The sequence below is a fragment of the Lepisma saccharinum genome, chromosome 15 (assembly GCF_977018435.1).
Source record: "Lepisma saccharinum chromosome 15, izLepSacc3.1, whole genome shotgun sequence".
Classification (NCBI taxonomy): Eukaryota; Metazoa; Arthropoda; class Insecta; order Zygentoma; family Lepismatidae; genus Lepisma; species Lepisma saccharinum.
The window spans coordinates 36,621,573-36,641,579 of NC_139243.1; the positions used below are offsets into that span (position 1 = coordinate 36,621,573).

The 20,007-nt window shown below is 37.7% G+C and overlaps 1 protein-coding gene across 1 annotated transcript in view; it reads left to right on the top strand.

Moving 5' to 3' along the window:
• Positions 1-20,007, top strand: part of LOC145999204 (meiosis inhibitor protein 1-like) — a 242,625-nt gene that overhangs the window by 89,387 nt on the left and 133,231 nt on the right. The window contains exon 6 of the mRNA XM_083136137.1: positions 11,377-11,577. Coding sequence (XP_082992263.1) covers positions 11,377-11,577 — 201 coding nt within the window. The remainder of the gene's footprint in view (positions 1-11,376; positions 11,578-20,007) is intronic.

The window sequence follows — 20,007 nt, forward strand, 5'->3', positions numbered from 1 at the left end:
GGTAAGGCTGCCACCTAACCTTGTCAATTTAATATTAAGTATACTACAATCTGCATATGGAGCCAGTAGCCAATAGATACCTGCAATAAATACCAATCAATCATTTAATTTAATCATTCTTTATTTTTTTTATATTCTTCTATAGCCTATTCTTTACACACACACTCACAAACATTAACATAGTTAACTAATATAATATTTTTTTATGTAAATTGAATACAGAAAACGCATGACAAATCACAACCATAAAGTAAATTATATTATCTGTGGGTCAAGGCGTCAGAACCTTGTTAGCCTGCAGAAGTGCAGTTTACTGGGATGCACTACGTAGAAGAGAAGTTGACATTTGGATAACTTCAGAAGCCACCCCTTACACCCCAAAATCAGGAATGAAAATTGATACACAACGAACTAGAGCCTTTGGTAGCAAGAGCATTTATTCGCAACATAACAAAAGTTGCCAGCGCTTAAGATGGCTAGGGCCCCCCCACGAGCTAAGAACTTCCTTGAAGCATTTCGTAATTTATAGAACTTAACATGAATTCAAAACAACCAGAAACGGTTCCAAAAGAGATAAGTTGTCAACACTGTCTTGGTTTGGCCCAGACAGAGGGTTATTTTTGGGTTCTTGGGCACGTGCTCACGCGGTGGGCATTCAATGGCCTCTCTCGTAAGGAGAGTGGGTGACGGGGAAGGATTCTGCCTGAACGCTCTGGCAACTTGTGGAAGGGTTGTAATTTTAGTTCATTCGATGTCACTCAGATAAAGCCATATGTCTTACGTAAAACCAACCAGCGTGGCAAAGCAGATGGCCGTTATGTATCAGCTCTTTTAACCAGAAAATTTCTACGAGCTGAGAACAAAATCATCATGAAAACTTGTTCGCCTCTTGAATGGAGAAGACGTAAAAGTGGGATTTATTTAGGAATGGTTTTTAAATCTTTCTTTAGAATTGATCATCCTGATATCTCACTCCTAGGGGGTTACATGGGCGCTTATTCATTGGAGTGTCCAGGAACTTTGTAAGAGAGAGATATCACTCCAAAGATTCCTATGAGCATGTTGCCTCCCTTTTCATTCGCCTCGGAACAAAGGAGGCAATTTATTAAATGAAATGAGTCTATGATATTTCGCTTTCTAATTTCGTAGTTTAGAAACAAGAGCAATCGCCCTTCCCTTTTTTCTCTTTCTGGTACTACAAAACCCGAAGGTTCATTGGTATGCAATGTCAGTTGGACATTAGACATTCTCTAGTGATGGTTTCCTCGGACGTACTATCAGAAAACTGCTATAAATATAATAGCCGTATATGTGCAAGGGACAAATATTTTTCATTAAAACATTTTTGAAAACTCTCGTGTTTCTGGTCTGGTATTTCTCTCGACCGCTCCGCCTTCAAGACCTTGCAAGATAAATATATTGTAAAAGTCAAGCAACAACTGGCATTGTTAGAGACTTATTAGAGACATTCCGAAGTTTCTACAATTCATAAAATATCTTGAAAAACAAGCCTTCATCGCGTATCGTCTCTTCATAATCCGGCTTGCCCGGCAACTTATAATTTTTAAGGTTTGTTTTATTGATTTGGCGTGTTTATCAACGACAATTTCTCGTGTGATCAATGAAGGAAACGGATACACTCGTAACATTTGCTTGGTTCTAGTCAGGGACGTAGCTAGGTTGATCAGTTTGGGGAGGGCCAGAACTAAAGATTTTTTCTATCAAACCATTAAAAACTAACAAACTATTAATATGCCATATAGGCCTACATATATGTACAGTATGTGTGTGTGTGCTTTATATATATGTATATATATATTATATATATATATATATATACATAAAAAATTTACGAACATAGACTCGCAAAAACTACGGCCATTATTCGGGAATCTAAAGGCAAAATGAACTTATTAACGTAATGGCATATAGACAGTCTTTAAAAATCCATGTATTTTCTCTTATGTTAGATTTGAGACACCAAGAACAATGCCATTAGTCCTTACTCCTTAGATATGTAAATTTGATCGAATGAAATTGAGAAGTAGAGAACACTGTGGCTTTTGTTTGTAGCAGAATCGAATCCGACGCCCTTTAGTGCAAGGCGACACCGTTAACCACTATTCTATGGGACATGCCTGAGTCTTTGTGGCGTCGTACTGTACACATTGGAGAATGATGATGATATATAAGAAATTTTATGCACACATCTAATTTCTTAAAGGTAATCTTCTTTGTACGTGCAAAACTGAATATATGATGGCAATAGAAATAAGAAAATTCCCGCGCGCTAAAAATATTGCGCTCTCGTCTTTGGTACGACAGATTCAAGGTTCAATCCCTGGTAGGAACTCCAAAATTTCTGTGATAACCCAACATCGTGTGGACAATTGGGAAGATACTTAAAATCAATATGTAAGCGAATTCCACTCTCAAAACTAGATGGGACTCGATGTGATGACCACGCGTCACCGAATGGAAGAACACTTCGAAGGCTTTGCCCTTCAAAATTAATTTTACTGAATAATTGTAGTTTTCTTTAGAGGACCTAAACATGGCTTTTTAGCACAGTACAATGTTGTTTTCTTTCACCCTACTTTTATAGTTTTTCATTCAAAGAATTCCACTCCCGAAGCATGAGCATAACGCGCTACGAAACCATAGGTTCCAGTTTCGGACCTTGGACAGGTGTGGTTGCATCATGTCTCTCGCATCGCTATTCCTTTGGATCATCATTCAATCTCATCGTCGCATTTAACCCAAGAAGTAGAAAAGCGGCGTAAAATAAAGAAATAGAAATGATTGATTGACTTGGTTCATTTTTACTTCACTTCTCTGACACTTTTTGGCTAATCGTGAAGATGAGAATGAGTTAAGATTAAATTGATGAAAGGACCATCACAAAGAAAACACATGCCCAGGCCGGGATTCAAACCCGGGACACACTGCTTCCTAGCGTAACCTGCTACCCACTCCACCACGGAGATGTCGGCGCAATTAGATATGAAAATTAGAAAATGCCGTCTTGAATTTGCAGGAACCGAGTACATCACCAAGGGCAAAGATTTTCGCTCCCACTGGGATAGGTAAATAACAGAATATGATTGATAAGTAATTTGACTCTCCATATTTCATGATATTATTATGTAAGTACAGTAACTATTATTCGCTATAACTTCGGATTAATTCTATTTGTATGTGTAGTCAACTTTCCCGCCTAAGCGTCTGCATTTGCGGGTGTTAAAGGTCCAGAAATTTTAAATAAATCCAATTCCCGTACAGGAGTGAAAATCAGCAAGCGTAAATGGGTTCTGGACCGTAAGGTACCTTTTCATCTGTAGTTGTCAATTCGGTCTACGAATATTTTTTCCAGATGAATTAAAATTCGGTCCAGGAATCTTATTTCCTGATGATTTTAAATACGGCCAAAGAACATTTTTTCCCGGATCAGTTTAAATAGGGTCCAAGATCCGTATTGAAATGAAACAATTCGCAACTTGATACGAATTTGAATTGTGCGAGAGAAAAGGTTCCGGTCCTGTTACGGGACCCTGTATAACAAATTAGAATGTATACGTTTCTTGATCTTTAACAATCCCAGGGTTGTTAGAGTTCCAGGAATTGTAAATAAATTCATTTCCCATCCGGGAGAGAAAATCAGCAAGTGTAAATGGGTTCTAGCCCTCAATTCGGTCCAGGAACTTTTTTCCGTATAAATTTAAATACTGTGCAGGAACTCTTTTTCAGGTTGAATTTAAATACAGTCCGGGAATCTTGTTTGCAGCTGAATTTAAACACTGTCCAGGAACCTTTTTCACGGATCAATTAAAATTCGGTGCATGAATCTTTTCCAGATCAATTTAAGTGCAATCCAATAACCTTTTTTTAATGGAGCAATACACTACTTGGACCAAATTTATATTGTGCGAGAAAAAAGCTTACGGTCCTGCAACGGAACCCAATAAAACCCATTAGAACTTATTGATTCCTGGACCTTTGACAACACTGGTGGACGCTAAATGAAGAAAAATCAGAAAAAGTCATAAAAATATGCAGAATTTTGAAACGTAATATTTCTAGAGCATGCACACTACTATAAAAAGTTGACTACATACCTCGTTTCCTTCCATGAATGAAACGTGACTTATTCTTCATCACATGTGAGATCAAACATGTGGTTGATCAGTCGATCCTACTTCATTTTTTTCGAGAGGAAGACAAGCTGGCAGCTTCGCCGACTCCCGTGGCGAAGTGGTTAGCACATCGTGCTACGATACCAGGTGTCCCGGGTTCGAATCCCGGACTGGGCATGGGTGTTTGTAGTATCCATTGATCAATTTCATCATATCATCACTAATACCCATTTTCGCAATTAGCCAAATGTGGCAGAAAAGCGACGTAAAATGAACCAAATCAATCGAAATTTCACTCGCAATGCATGAAAATGAGATCTCAAGCACTCCGTGATCCTACCGGAATCTCGCGTTTACAGAAGCTAACTATGAAACCACTTCTCGGATCAAACTGTTCTTCGAACTAGCTGACAGTCATCAATTGTCGACCAATCAACACAGTAGGGCAAAAAGAAGCAGATGTTCCTTGAAAATGAATGGAAAGTTACCAAGGAAGGATATAAAGTCGGTACATTACAAAGTCGTATTATGGCCTTTCCCTTCATTGCAGGTTATGAACACAAGGGTTGAGTGTGGGAACCTGAAGGAACCGCGACATCTTTGTCATTCATCTCGCGCCAGAAAAGGGACAAACAGTAGAATTTTGCCTCTTGCAATTTGAAAAGCCTATGTCCATGCTGAACCATAAAGTAATTAACCCAAAAAGTCGTAGCTACCTGCAGTGTATTTCAGCCGATAACCAGAGCCAGATGAAGAGAAGATTTTGTGGGAAGGGGTGGCCTGGCTTAGGCCCCCTGGTGTGCATGAAGGGAAAGTGTGTTTTCAAAAGGTCCCCGACTTCCCAGAAAGGGACGGCCCATAAAATCACTGCATTTCCTACCAATGCATCTGTTTGTGTTCAACCAAAGTGTATGTCACCGTTGGATCCGAGTGCTTCGAGTTCTGTCGGTTGCGGGACTTCTGGAGTCTTTTGTCAACATGGTGCCAATCAGGGTTTCTTTCTGTCAAGGTCGTTGCACCTATGAATTTGTTCTTCAGCTTGAGTGGCAAAAGACATGTTGTACGAAGGAAAGTTGCACCAGATAAATTACCTTCTTAAATACGATGAAACCTGTAAAACATCCACAGATGGTCCCTCAGAAAAAATATAAATATTCTCAAGATTCTTCGAACGGACTGTGTAAAATATTGCAATACTCCAAAACTGAACCTGCTCTCCAAGACAAGGAAAATGCCTCATTAAGCAATCAATGTGCCTTTGTTAAGTTGGTATGTACAGTATAGCACTATATTATAATTAATGCTGATGTAATAAATCAATAAAGTTTGTTAAATGACAACGACCCCTTACCACAAGAATATAATTATTATTTACGGATAACCCCTATAATGGTTGGGGGTTCGACGTGCTGACCCCACGTCACCCCATTACTGGTTAAAGATCTCCACACCTCTAGGTAGGATTGTGGGAGGGAGACTGGTAGTCGGGAGATAGGCCAAGGCCCTTCCAGGGCTGTCGAACAACGGGTTATTATTTATTTATAGATGCTTAAATATATGTGCAACCACACATGTCTTTCCAGTGACTTATTGCAAGGTTTGGTTATTGTACTTGATCAATAAAATAAACTTACTGTGTGAGTCAGATTCATACGAACAAAAAATAGCCACAATAATAATAATAATAATAATAATAATAATAATAATAATAATAAATTTCAAAATGACAAAAATGTATTTACTTGTTGAAATTTTAGATTCTTCGAAACGTTTGTTAAGGAGTTGAGTTGAGTTGGTGTTTTAAGTCCACTTTATGCACAGTAAGGCTAATCAGGACTGGACCTACAGTTTAAAGTAAGATCCAGACCACTTTGTGCCTCCACCTATGCATCGAACCCAGGACCCCTCAATTACAAAGCAACGACGCTATCACTGCACCATCGGGGAGGCATCGTTTGTTAAGGAGGATTCTCAAAATCGGTCTTCACGAAATCGAAAAAAATATGCGACTCAAGAAATCGTACAGTTTGTGAAGATAATTACTTTTAACATGTTGCGTGTTTTAGACTGTTTCAACAGTAGAATAGTTATTTGATGCGAATAATACTACTTACCCGGAGATATGATAATCTACATATCGGATTCGGAACCACTTGTAACTGTTTGCATATATGTGGTTTACCGCTGCCAAGCGCTCGTTCTTCAATCTGGTCACAAACTACTCAAGCTCGAAACTTTATTTGGACGCAACTGTAAAATCCAACGCCCAACCCTGCCTGTTGTTGACCTGCGACTGAGAGGGGTGGAAAGACCGCTCCCTCAAAATTCCGAGAAACATCGAAGTGCTCGGTTCCTACACTGACATCCACTATAGCTAGAGCCAGGAAAACGAGAAAGAACTGTATTGTTTGAGGTTCGTGCCACTCACATTCAAGAGCAGTGTTTCAAACTGAAAGCAAAATTTACTGAAACACTATTTTGAAATATTTGTCATGACTTTTCAGCAAGTGTAGAACAGTTTGCCGGGGCCACGTGAACGTTTCGGGGGGCCAGTTCCCCCCGTTCCCCCACCTGACGACGTCCCTGGTTCTAGTCCACCGTAAAATAAAATTAGCCCACCCCAATGGCTTACAAGAGAACATTTAAAAGGCTGCCAATGAATGTTATAATGCGGTTAATGTTATAATGAATCCTGATTCCAGAGATGGTTATAGAAAAAAATGCCGAATGGCAGTGTAGTGGTAGGAGCAAAAGGGATGGTGACAATCACAATTGAAGGGCTCGGGTGTAAAACATAGTAAGTGACATTTTGGTTATTTTTGAGTTACAAACTAAAATGTGGTTATTTTTTAGTTACAAAGTAAAATGTACCATCCTTCAATTTTCGAGTGAAATTGCCATGCCATACAATTTGCATTGGATTCGGTGAAGCCTTCTGAAATTGATAAACACAACACGAAAACAATTTATCTACAGTATAGCTTCTAATTACCCTTTTTCTTAATGAACACAGAAATGACCAAAATGTCATTTACCATGTTTTACACACGAGACCTTCAATGAATATACCCCTAAATACCATACAAAAATGCATATTTGGGCTAAACAAGCCTTTATTGAACTAGTTTCTCTCATTTGTTGAGGGCAGTAAGTGGAATAAATATTCGGGGGATGTCAACCTTTTACCCCCTACCGCCCTTTGTTGCCGTCACTGCTACATTCACGGATAGAGAGAGAGAGAGAGAGAGAGAGAGAGAGAGAGAGAGAGAGAGAGATTTGAATGAATCAAAAGAAAGAATAGGAGGAAACGAAAGAGGAAGCGAGAATGAGAGGGAAACAGAAATTGCAGAGAAAGAAAAAGGAAAACAGAAAAATGAGAGAGAGAGAGAGAGTAAGGAAAAAGAAACAAAGAGAAGAAGGGAAAGAAGAAGTGTGAGGAAATTCAAAGATAATTAACGAGAAAGAAGAAAAAGGTAAAGAAATAGAAGGAAGTAGTGAAAGATCAGTTTAAAAGAGAGAGAAAGAGAAATGATGATATGCAATCCCATGACAATCGAATCAGATCCCACCTAAAAATATGTTGTCCAGCCTTCAGCCTACTCAAACAAAATTCTCCAATGAGCACTCCTCTCTAATTGATTTTTACTCCATACATACTCTATCTCTCTCGCCTGTGAGACCTGTCCACTGATAATACTAAAACCATAGTCGGATTTTTTGAGGAGGGAATGGTGTATTCATCCATATCTTCCAAGAGACCGCGAGCGTGCGGGACAAAGTACGGACCAGTCCCACTCGTTCCGTTGAAAGGGAGGGATGTGAACCGAACGGAACAACTAGGACATGACGTAAGACAGCTCATTCCTGTCAGTCAAGACCACGGTTGATTTTAACATTTCCGCTTTCAGTTGGCTCGGATCTAATAAACTGGCTCCTTCATTTCTCTTTTTTCAAGTTCTACAAGGCTAAGCGAAATTCCTGGAGACAGAATTTCTCGAACACGCTATCTTTATCTACGTAAGGAGTACAATAAAATGAGCATTATGGAACCTAATAAGGAAAGGAAACATGGAATCTAAATATCTGTATTACTCACATCATTAAAAAATTAAAGATCCATGCTCTTGGTTAAAATCATTGAAAGCATATGTTTGCTTTACACGTGCAAAGGTTAGTTCGAAATTAAGTTCCCAGTAGCGATATTTTATACTGAGCATCACGTGGTCTCCAGGGTTCATACGCGCATGCGCAGTAGAAGCAGTAGAAGCGAGCCTGACAATGCAGTGCTTGAGACGTAAGGCGAACAGAACATGGTAGAACAATGACTATAACCAGGAACAGTAGAACACTGAAAAGATTTATATCCTTAATTCGACGAAAGAGGACTGTCTACTTACATATGGTGGTCAGCGAGTCTGGCAACAGTAGCTCTTCTGGAGATATTCGGTTGGTAACTGAGCCATCTTGCAGGCTGGGATGATTCCCCTAGTGGAGAACATAGGCATTATCTCCCTCTGCACAAATACATATACAGGGTGGTAAAAAAGTCTAAAACACTCGCTCAAAACAAATTCGGAGGCCTCCCCGATGGCGCAGTGGTAGCGTCGTCGCTTTGTAATCAAGGAGTCCTGGGTTCGATACACGGTGGAGCCACATAGTGGTTCGGATCCCACTTTAAACTGTAGGTCCAGTCCCAATTACCCTACTGTGGAAATAGTGGACTAAAAACACCAACTCAATCAATCAACACTAATTCGGATAGGGAAATACTCATCAAACTTGCCGGTACACGATGTAGGAAAATGGGAAAACTTTTATGTTTGCAAAGCGACATTACTCCGAAGAATGTATCCGTCTTCGTTATTTACATAACCAAGTCCTACTTCCACTTCTTCCAGCTTGAAACACATTTGCAGAAGGTGTTCTTGATTGGTGTCCGTTAATTGAGGAACATGAGAATTTCTGATAAATGGGTTGGTAAATTTTGTCTCGAAGTCCGGAACTGATCGACCTTCATTGTTTTGTGAGACTATCTGAAGAGATCTGGAAACACCAAAGAAGAACATGGTTGGTCTACAAATCACATTCTACTCTCCTTTTCTTCTCTTTTTGAAAACTTCACCTTAGCAAACATTTCATTTATTTTTTTCTTTCTTATTTTACATGGTTTTTCTGCCACTTTTCACTAATTGCGACGATGAGGATGAATAATGAGTATATGAATTTTATGGTAGTGATATGGACGGGTTAAAGTTACAGTGATGTAACTCACTTTGTTAAAAAGAAGAAAACGTCTGACTCACAGCACTTTGCTGATCAACACAACAGCTGTTTCCTTTATCACTAGACCTTAAACTGTCATCTGTTGACAGTTGAATGAATCTCTGCTCTGACTTACTTCACGTTTTCTGTTAACAGATTGACTTGTATATATCTGGTTTCTGTGTCTAAGTTTATATATATATATATATATATATATATATGTATATATATATATATAATATGTATATATATATATGTATATATATATAATATGTATATATATATATATATATATATATATATATATATATATAAAGAAAGAAAGTGACTTACACCACTGTAACTTTAACCCGTCCATATGGTGAGTGGATGATATGCTATATTAATATAGAGTACCACTCGCAACTACATTCCTAGTTTTTCCAATTCACGATCAGAGAAAATCAGGCAGTCGCGTCACCAGAGAATTTCATTGGGTGCGCTCAAGGGAGCATGAAATATTTTTTCAGGTTGGCTCTGCTTCTGCGGTCGTGGTTGCTAAGATTATTTTTTGATCCCAATTGCCATCTTTTGTTTTCTTCTCACCTTTCTATTTCTATATTTCTTTCTTTCTCTTTCTTTATGCGTTTCTCTTTCTTACTTTCTCCGTCTCTTCTTTTACTGCTTCTCCCTTCTATTGTTTCTCTCTCTTTTTCCTTTCACGTTTCTATTTCTTACTCTCTCCCACTCCTTCTTTTACAGTTTCTCTCCTCCTTTGTTTCCCTCCCTTTCTTTCCACGTTTCCCTTTCTAACTCTCTCCCACTTCCTTTACTGTTTCTCTATTCCTTTGTTTCCCTCTCTTTCTTCCCACGTTTCCCTTTCTTACTCTCCCTCTAATTCTTTCACTTTTTCTTCCTTTGTTTCTCTATCTCTCTTTCTTCTTCTGTTTCTCTCCTTCGTTCTATATTTCTTTCTTTCTCTGTGTCTACTTCTTTCTACTCGTTTCTGTGACTTTCTCTTTCTTCCATTTCTGTACTTTTCTCTCTTCATTTCTATCACTTGTACTTTCCTCTCCTTTTTTTCCCCTTTTGGAAACTTCATTTGTGCAAATATTTTATTTATTTCTATTTCTCTTATTTTATATCGCCATCGCTTTTCTGACACTGCTAATTGCGACGATGAGGATGAATGATGATTATATGAATTTTGATGGCGCTGAAATGGTGAGTTGTATATTCAGCTCTCTCTCTCTCTCTTCCTCTTTCTTTTTTACTTCTCTATCTCTTTCTGTTCTGCACTGTTTCTGGTTATGCCACTGTCTATTCAACACAAACAGGATGAATCTTAATAAGGTTGGAATGTCGAATTGAGAGGATGAATACCATTAGATAGACAACTACATTCGTGCATTACAATTGTTTAAATCACTTTGGTGGAAATCCTACAGTGTTATGAGAGCAAGTCGCCAATTCCGACCCTTACACAAGCACACACTCAACAATTGTCCATGAATTATTATTATATGAAATATTGTAGACTGTCTTGTCCTTGGAGTTTAATTGTTTACGTAAAATATAATACAATTTTTCGGATATTAGAAATAAAATATGTAACTTTAACCCTGACGTGCCTCAATTTGTCAAACTTGACCAAAAAATAATGAATTATTTTCTGTAGACAATAGCAACCAAGGTGCACACTATATGGTTTTGAATTTTTTTAAAAAAAATCGATTCACTCTATCAAGAAAAAAACTGTTTTTGCAATTAAAATATTGCTAATTCTTCATTGGTATCATGATTTCTAGATTATTTAAGAGGGATTGAATACATAAAACCACCCACTCGGTACACCCGTACCCAAAAAATACACTTTAGTGTCAGATCTGGGACTAAGCCCCATAAAATCAATGTTGTGTGTCAAGGTAATCTATATTCTAGTTAACTAACATTTTTTTTGCGTGTACATTACACAAATGTTTGTGCATATTGATCTTTTCAGATATATTACATTATCTCGATGCAGCTTTGAGCGGCAGCAAGGATGACATTCAGGAAATTATCCTGAAGCTAATTCTTCGCCTATGTCAAGAGCCGGAATTCTGGACCATGCAAGACAACAGGTTAAAGGCTTCTGTAGTGTCTAAAGTAATACTTGTCCTCAACAGAAGCCCGAAGAAGAAGATGCAGAAACTTTCTCTGGGTAAGTATATTCCTTATTTACATTGGCGTATAACGTGTTTTTAAACTATCAATCTCTAGGTTCATTGGAAGGTTTGTTGTTTGTTTTAGAGTTAAAGAGGGGTGGGGTAATTTACTCTCTATGTTAATCCTTTTTCCCGCGGAGCTACAGTTCTTACCGGAAAGACTGTCAGGTTGTTTAACTACGTAGCGTTCTACCCTGTAGAACTGGGTATCGAATCAGTAGGGTTGTAGCCCATCCTTAAACTACAACACTTGTTGCCTACGATGGGAGTAGTATGATTTGTGATATTATTGGCGCGATAAATGATGAACCCCCCTCAGGCAGATTTGGCTACACTTAAAACTTGCTCAACATGCCCATATGAGCTTTTTGCTCAAGTGTGGTACTCCGTCTAATCCAAGATTTTTGTAAAAATGCCCTCGGGAAGTTCCTGTGAAATGATGAGCCCCCTCAGATTGATTTGTCCACACTTACAAAAGGCACTTCTGTCAGATTGTTGTCCATAAGCTTGTTAAAAATAAGCCCCTCTTGATATTTTTTTTGCCCACACCTAAAACTAAGCTAAGATACACCCACACCCACACCCACCCAGACCCACACATATTTACTTCTGGTTTAAGTTCAATTGGACACCAGCCTCATCTCATATATCTAGTACTAAGACAATGTAATTCTTCTAGAATTGTTCTGTGACTCTCTCATTTCTTACATCATAAACATATGATTTTTCACCTATAAGAATAACACTACATGTGGTGTCATCAGGGAGTGTATCGTGGAATTCACAGATAATTTTAATGTTTGTCCTGTCATTAACCACAACTTGTTTTCTTTTTGAAGTGTTGATGACAAACATGGGTCTCTGTGCTTTGAATTCATCTGGTGTGTAATACATGTCAGTATTGCCAGTAGTGACCCTTTTGTATGCTGTAAATGCTTCATATAATTTGAGGAAATCATCCTTGGACATGTTTAAATTATAATTTTCTCTAGGAAATACCTCATTTCTGCCATTTTTAAGATATATGTTCTTGATGTTGCAGGTATCAAATCTACTTGAATTTTTTTCCTGATTATTGTGTCTTCCAGTCTGAAACAGTACCACCACAAAATCCGGCATGTCATATTGTATACTGGAGAATGAATTTGTAGCATCAAACTCATAATAAGTACCAGCGGCAGGCTTCTGTACACATTGATATGTATAAAATTGTAAAGGAATCTGTGGATTTTTTATTATATCTGCTTTGTATTTAAGAGCATAACTGGCTTCATATTCAACAACCGGGATTCTTAGCTCCATAGTCTGAATAATGCATTTGCCTTCATCAGGTAGGGTATTGGGCAAAGCTTCCCCTGTAGAGTTTAATGTGCTGTACCTCATCAAAGCATTATTATCATTGGCAGCTCTTCTAAATGTGATTCTGAAACCACCCTTCCACATAATATCTTTGTAATCTGAGAAGAATCCTGGCAACAGGCGCATGGGGAACAGCACTGTGTGGCTCTTAGATATAATTTTATCACCAGCCTCAAATCCACCTATTTTGTAGTAAGAAGCCTCGGTTTTTGGATAATTTTAGTGTGGCCAAAGCTGTGGAGGTAATGCCGGGATAATCCACTCTGTTTATAACAACACCATGTTTTCTGATCTCAATTTCAGAGAACAGATGTGGCACAAAATTATCTACCAATCTTATATTTGAATTTGCCGGATAATCTGTACCATCGAGCTTTACAACATCAATTTTGATGTATAGATCTGCTCTGTGGGGGTGTATAAAGCCATCCCCTACATCAAGATCAACCTCAATTTCTGTGTTGGGTTGATTTAAATTTGCAAATGTCCTCCTGTTTGGGGGGAATGATTGTAGCTCATAACTCTCAATATTTTCCATTTTTTTTGTATGTATTTTTATTTAAATATTAATCTCTATGATAGCAGTTGTTGTGGCTCCAGCAAAATCAACTAATTCTTCTTTTTCATTAGTGACCATCAATTCAATGTTATCTATTCTATTATGGCACACAGGAGAATATAATGTTGGGGATGGAGTGTAGATGATGGGCTCCATAAATTCAGAATTAGGTTTAAATCTTGCAATGATGCCAGTTTGTTTGTGAGTGCCTATGCCATTTGATTTGGTGATCATACCCTCGGCCACATTACAGTGAATATTCAGAGTCTCTATGGCTAAGAATTTAGGTATATTAATAGCAGTGTGTTTGATGGCCGGTTCAAGTTTTGTGTTGTTCTCAAAGCCTAACAGCTCTCCTATAGTACCCAGATTCACTGTCTCTGTAGCAGATACAATCTCTGTTCTGTGAGTGACAGAATTTTGAGTTAAAACTATACCTCTGGGTAATTGAGCATTTAGAGTGGACAGATTATACTGCCCTGGGGTGATGACAATATTTTGATCACCAACTGCAATTTTGTTGTTGTGGTGTGTAATATTAGGGATCAAGTACATGCCATAAAATGCTCTGAGAGCTATTGTTTTGGGATATACTATATCATCATGTAATTTGAGTTTCAATATTGAATTTTGGCTGGTGAGATGGAATACCCCCATGATGTTTTAAATACCACAAGGCCTTTTGAAAATTTTCAATTGATGGTTTATTTATTTGAGACATATATCTAAGAACAGATAAACACAAATGTCCACAATTAACATCTTTGAAATTTTGTACACGGGCATTATTGTAATAAAGATTAGTTGATTTTAGATATTTTACTAAATTTTCAGGTGGAACACCTCCAAATGAATCAAACACAAATGCCTCATCTTTTAAATATTTAAGATAACAAATCCAGTGAGTGCCCTGATTTTTGTACTTATCCAAATTAACAATGCCACACTCTTTGTTGAGTGGTTGTTCTGGTAAAGAATCAGACATGTACACACCTCTAAAATTTTTGATGCCCAGTGGCTTGATTAAAGCTTCAATATCTTGGTTTGTAAGCGGCTCTAGTTTTTTTTTAAACTTATTTATGGCTCTCTTAACACCTTTGCCTTGTTTCTCCATGGCCAGGTTATGGCGCTTCAATTCATCTAATTCTGCTTTATTTTTTTTGGCATCTATTACTGTTTTTGCTATGGCAGCTGATCCCCCAGCCAAGCTCCCAACAGCCCCAAGTGCTGCTAAGATGGCCGGGATAGTAAATATGAAACCCCCCACATGTGATTTTTTTCTAGATTGTTGTAATTTTTTTAATTGGGGGGTACTAAGCAACAATTTCATACCATGGCCCTTTGCAAGACAAGAATTTTTTTTCTTGGGCTGCTTTTTGGTTAAAAGGCTATCAATAGTTTTAAGAGATTTAAGACCTGCATAAGGTATTTGATACATAACACCCTTGGCCTTCATTCTAGGTTTATTATATATATATATATTCACAGCCCCCACCCCAGTTTTTGTTTGGTGTTCATAGCTATGGTGGTCCCCAATGCTGCTATTCTCTCACTCAAAGAAGCATCTTTGCTTACAAATCTACCAAATGCAGCCTCTTCTAATTTCTTGTCTGCAACATGTCTCTTGTCAAGATCAGAATGTGTGTTGTATGCTATGTCATGGTCTCTACAAGCAGCATTTAGGGGATTAACACCAGGGTCCCCTCTGTTTAATCTATGGTCCAATTTTGTACCGGGACCACAATACTGATAGCCTGGAATATGTAGTTCAAATGGCAGCTTGTTTATAATGTCATTAACCAACCCCCGACCCTCAGAAATATTCCAAAATTTAGGTGGTAGAGTATTAATAATTTTTATAAGATATCCAATCCCCTTAGTGTCATTTACTATAAAATTAGACAATTTGGTGCTTATCATGTCCATAATTCCAACCTTTTCATTGTAAAAATTGTGGTTGCCAGCATTTTCCTCCCCAGCTATCACCAATAACCTATCTACAAGTTTCCTGACATCATCAACCCAGACAAATTCTTTAGGCAGGGTGTTGTATTGTTTGATTCCACTGCCAGTCTTGATCTGTGACCATATGGGCTTGATTAAATTGTTGTATTTTGCTCCACTGCTAGACTTGACTCTTTTTTGTGTGGGATCATTGTTCTGGTATAAAGCATCTGATTTTATTAATATTTCTTTGTAGTGCTCATAATCTTGATCTGTATAGTTGCCAGGCCTTTTCCTAGTCATCAGTTCCCACAATCCAGGTGTGCCGGGATATTTAACAAAACCACCTTTTTCTCCAAGATGAGATTCTGAATATACAATTATATCATCTCCCATAAATGTTACTCTGAAATTGCCAATTCTATGTATGATGCTACCATCACGCTCTGTGTCAGCATATAGGCCAAAGACCTCATCTTTGTTGTCTTTAGGTGTGCTTAAATATTTTTGAGCAAGAAGACCCAATTCAATAGGATCCTGGGTAGCTACAATTCTTCGAGGAGCAACAGGACTAGGTGTATGAATACTGGAAAGTGGGGTGATTGGATAATCTAATATGTTCCTAGCAGCTACAGGTACAAGCTCTGTGATCAAATTTTGATTTTGCTCTGTAACAGTTTTGATATTTTTACCTAATTCACTAATAGCATCAATAATAGGCTGTTCTGTTTGTTTGTGTTGTTCATAAATTCCTCGGTTCTCTGATTTCCATCCCTTAAATCTTTTTACAAGATAATCTCTTAATTTAAGATCATCAATGATTGGCCTTTTCATGGTTATTTATATATGTTTCAATGTCTAGAAAATTGTTAATTTTATTTCTATATTTACCACTATTGGGTTTTCTTGTCATATCAATTGTGACAAACCCATAACTGTCCTGGTTCCAGCACCTACTGCAAAACTTGGAAAAATCATTGTAGCTCAAGTCCCCACCTACATATTCATCATGTATGTGTTTGAGGTTGGTATGATCTTGATGAAACACACATATAAAATTGCTGTTGTCTCGGATCAGCTGCTTCGGTATTTTAGAAGAAGTCTGTGCCAGGTAGAAGCAATCAATGTTTTTGTGTCGGCCCTGTGTAAGGAAATTTCTAACCTTGTTTTGATTATCCAGTATAATGTCATCAAACACAACAACAGAATTATCGAGACATTCATGGAGTGGCTTAACATCTGATTCAAAAGTGGCAATATCCAATCCATCATATAGCTTCATCAGCTGCTGATATTTTAATTGTTCCACGCTCTTAGAGAAAACATACAAGTGCCTGTTTTTCCAGTCTAACCAGTTCGGTGCCAATAAAAAATTATCAATCATTAGTGTAGTTTTACCACAAGCCGATGGCCCAACAATAAGACATCTAATATTATCAGGCAGCAGCATTCCATTTCTCTTAATCTGCTGTTCAGGTTCTGGCAGCCTTTTTATAACATCCCAGGTGTTCATATTATCACTTTGTCTGCATCGATCCAGCTGTGTTCTGGAAGTCCTAGCCATTTGACAAATAACTTGTTGCCTTTTCTGCGGATGATTTTTTCTATGAGATATGTGTCAGGCTGTTTAGTTTTGGTGAGTTCTTCTTCATAGAACCGGCCTTTGAGAATTTCTCCTCGGTGGTCTTTTATTATATAAGTGCTAAGGGTCCCAGGTTTAATTTGAACCACTGTAAATAATTCAGTGCTCCAGTTTCTTGTAAAGCCTCTTTTGAATAAGTGCTTATATTTGCTGATTCTTACTTGATCACCAACCTTGTATTTGGCTTTTCTTGTTGTTGGCTGGTATCTAGGATAATAAACAGTCCTGATCAATTTTTGCTCATCAGATGAAGTTACTTCAGAGGGTTTCATGTTGATTGTGGAATGGACCGAGTTGTTATATTTATGTAGAAGTTCTGGAAGAATATTAAGCCATTTATAATTACCTTGAAGTGTAAATTGTTTATACATAAGATTTTTTAGGGTTTTGTTGAATCTCTCTACAATTGAGGCCTTGAGATCACTGTAACTCGAATAATGTTGTATTGACTGGCTTTTAATAAATTGTTGGAACACAGAATTATAAAATTCTTTGCCATTATATGTTTGCAAATAGCGCGGTGATCTTCCACTCTGATTGATGATTGTCCTGAAGGCTTCTGTAACACATTTTCCAGTCTTGGATTTGAGTGGCACAGCCGAGGCAAATTTTGAAAATGTGTCTATTACAGTGAGTAGATACTTGTAGCCCTTGTTGATTTTGTCTAAGTTTTTCAGCTGTCCACTTGCCATCTCAATCAAGTCGCTCTGCCATAAATCATCTATGCCTTTTGTGACTACTGGCAGTCTCTTATAATTATGTCTGGCTTGTCTGTGTAATTCATCAACAATAATTTGTCTAGACATAATATGAAAACAAGAATATTGCAACTATGGGGTGTTCAGCAGCTGATACTACAGGATTTTCTAAATATAATTTCTCTCCTATTTGTATATGAAATTCCAGAGAGCCATCATCTTCAGCATAAGATGTTTCTAATGTATTGGGATCTGTAAAATCCTCTAACTCTACACTGGTGATTTTTGGTTTGTTGTCAGCATTTGTTATTGATAAGGTGGGGTAGTGGTGTGCCTGTGGTTGTAGCCAATATTTGATCTTGATTGGTCTCAGTGTGCCCCCAACAAAAAACTGGTAATAAAATTGTGTAGGGGACAGCATATATATTTTGCCACCTGGTGTAAATGGTGAATCATATTCTTTGTTGGGGATGCTGTACAATTCAAGAATTACTGTATGTTTTGGATTCTCGATTATGCCTGTTATTTCTTTTTCTGCTGTAAGCAATCTGCTTGTTACAGATTCAAGGTGCTCATTGATGGTCCTAACAACATCATCATGCCCTGGCTTGATTTTTATGTCCACAACAAGTTTCTTGTATTGTTGCACAATCTCTTGAAGCTGGGTGGCAAAAACAGACAGAGCATTTGCTTGATTGGATTCCATGGTCCCTAGCTGTTGCTTGATATTAGCTACAATTTGTTGCAAATTTTCAATAACTGCCAATTTTGAATTTTGAGCAGTAAGATCATGGACCTGTCTTCTGATATCCTCAAACAGGGCATGCAGTTCATTAATATGTTGATTAGTTGGTAGAGTGGCCACTGTCTGAGTAAGTTGTTTGATCTCTGTCTGGATATTCTTGATGTCTTCTGATTTCAATATGCGATTCACTGCTCTCTTAATATTTTTAAGTTCCTGTGATGTAGGCAGATTTGTTACAGTATTTTGCAAAGATTCAAGTGCCAATTTCACATTATTTAATTCAGAAGCATCAGCCACATTTTGCATAGCATTTTGGAGCAGGGCTATATCTGCCTGAGTGGGTGTTGATTGTTGTAAAATTTCAAGCTTTGTTTGGATATCATCGATCAAGTGATGAAAATGAGATAGCTCAGATTCAGTGTTGAGGTTTTCAAGCTTTGTGATTTGGTGCTGGACACTGACAAGTGTGTCTACAATACCAGGCAGGCGGGATTCTAGAGATTCTTGTACATTTGTCAAATCACTTTGCACTGCTGCTATTGTACCCTCAAGATGGGTTATGGTACTTTGAATTTTTCCAAAATCTTCATATGTTTCAAGTTGCAGCTTGATGTTTGCAACACTCCGAGTTATTGCACTCAAAGCATCAGAAGATGGCAAGTTGTTCATAAAATTTTCAAGTGTCTCAATTTTTTCTTTAACCTCGGCTATGGCATTGTTCAGAGGGTCCAGATTAGGTATCTGGAGTGATTGAATCTGTTCCTTTAGAGTAGAAATCACTAGATCAAAATCTTCTTGTGATTTTATGCTTTTGACAATTGTTTGGAGCTGTGTCTGGACATTATTTATCTGCTCTTTCAATTGCTGTTTCAATTGCTCAGAGTTGGTGGCCTGGGTCTTAAATTTGGCTTGAAGAGCTGCTACAGCCTCTTCTAAACTTTGAAAATTATCTAATGTGGCCAAGTCAGTATATTTTTGAAGCAGCAATTTGAGTTCTGAGTCAATTTTAAGAAGAGGGTCCATGCATTGTGATTGCAAATTTGTAATTTCTAGTTGAAGACTGGCATTGAGTGTGGTTTGTAAAGCTTGTAAATCACTTCTTAATTTCTTGACTCTGACATCAAGCATCAGAATCTCATCACTGTGATCTTCATGTCTTGTATGGCCAAATATATCATTAGGCATTTTTGTTTTAGTGGTTATTTATTATTGAATATCTGATTCTTAATTCTATAAAAAAAGGTATAAGCTTGTCATATGATCCCGGGACCTCAATATATAAGCAGTCACCAGCAGAAAGAGTATATACAGTGCCAGAAACCATGTTTGAGTGCTTAATTCTATAAATATTTCTCCCTATTGAAATCTTGACATTACCCTCAGGGGTTGTAATAAATTGGAATTGACCACCTACAGGTAATTGGTAATGATTTAAATTATTGTTAAATATGTACAATGTTTTACCTGCTTCATCATCAA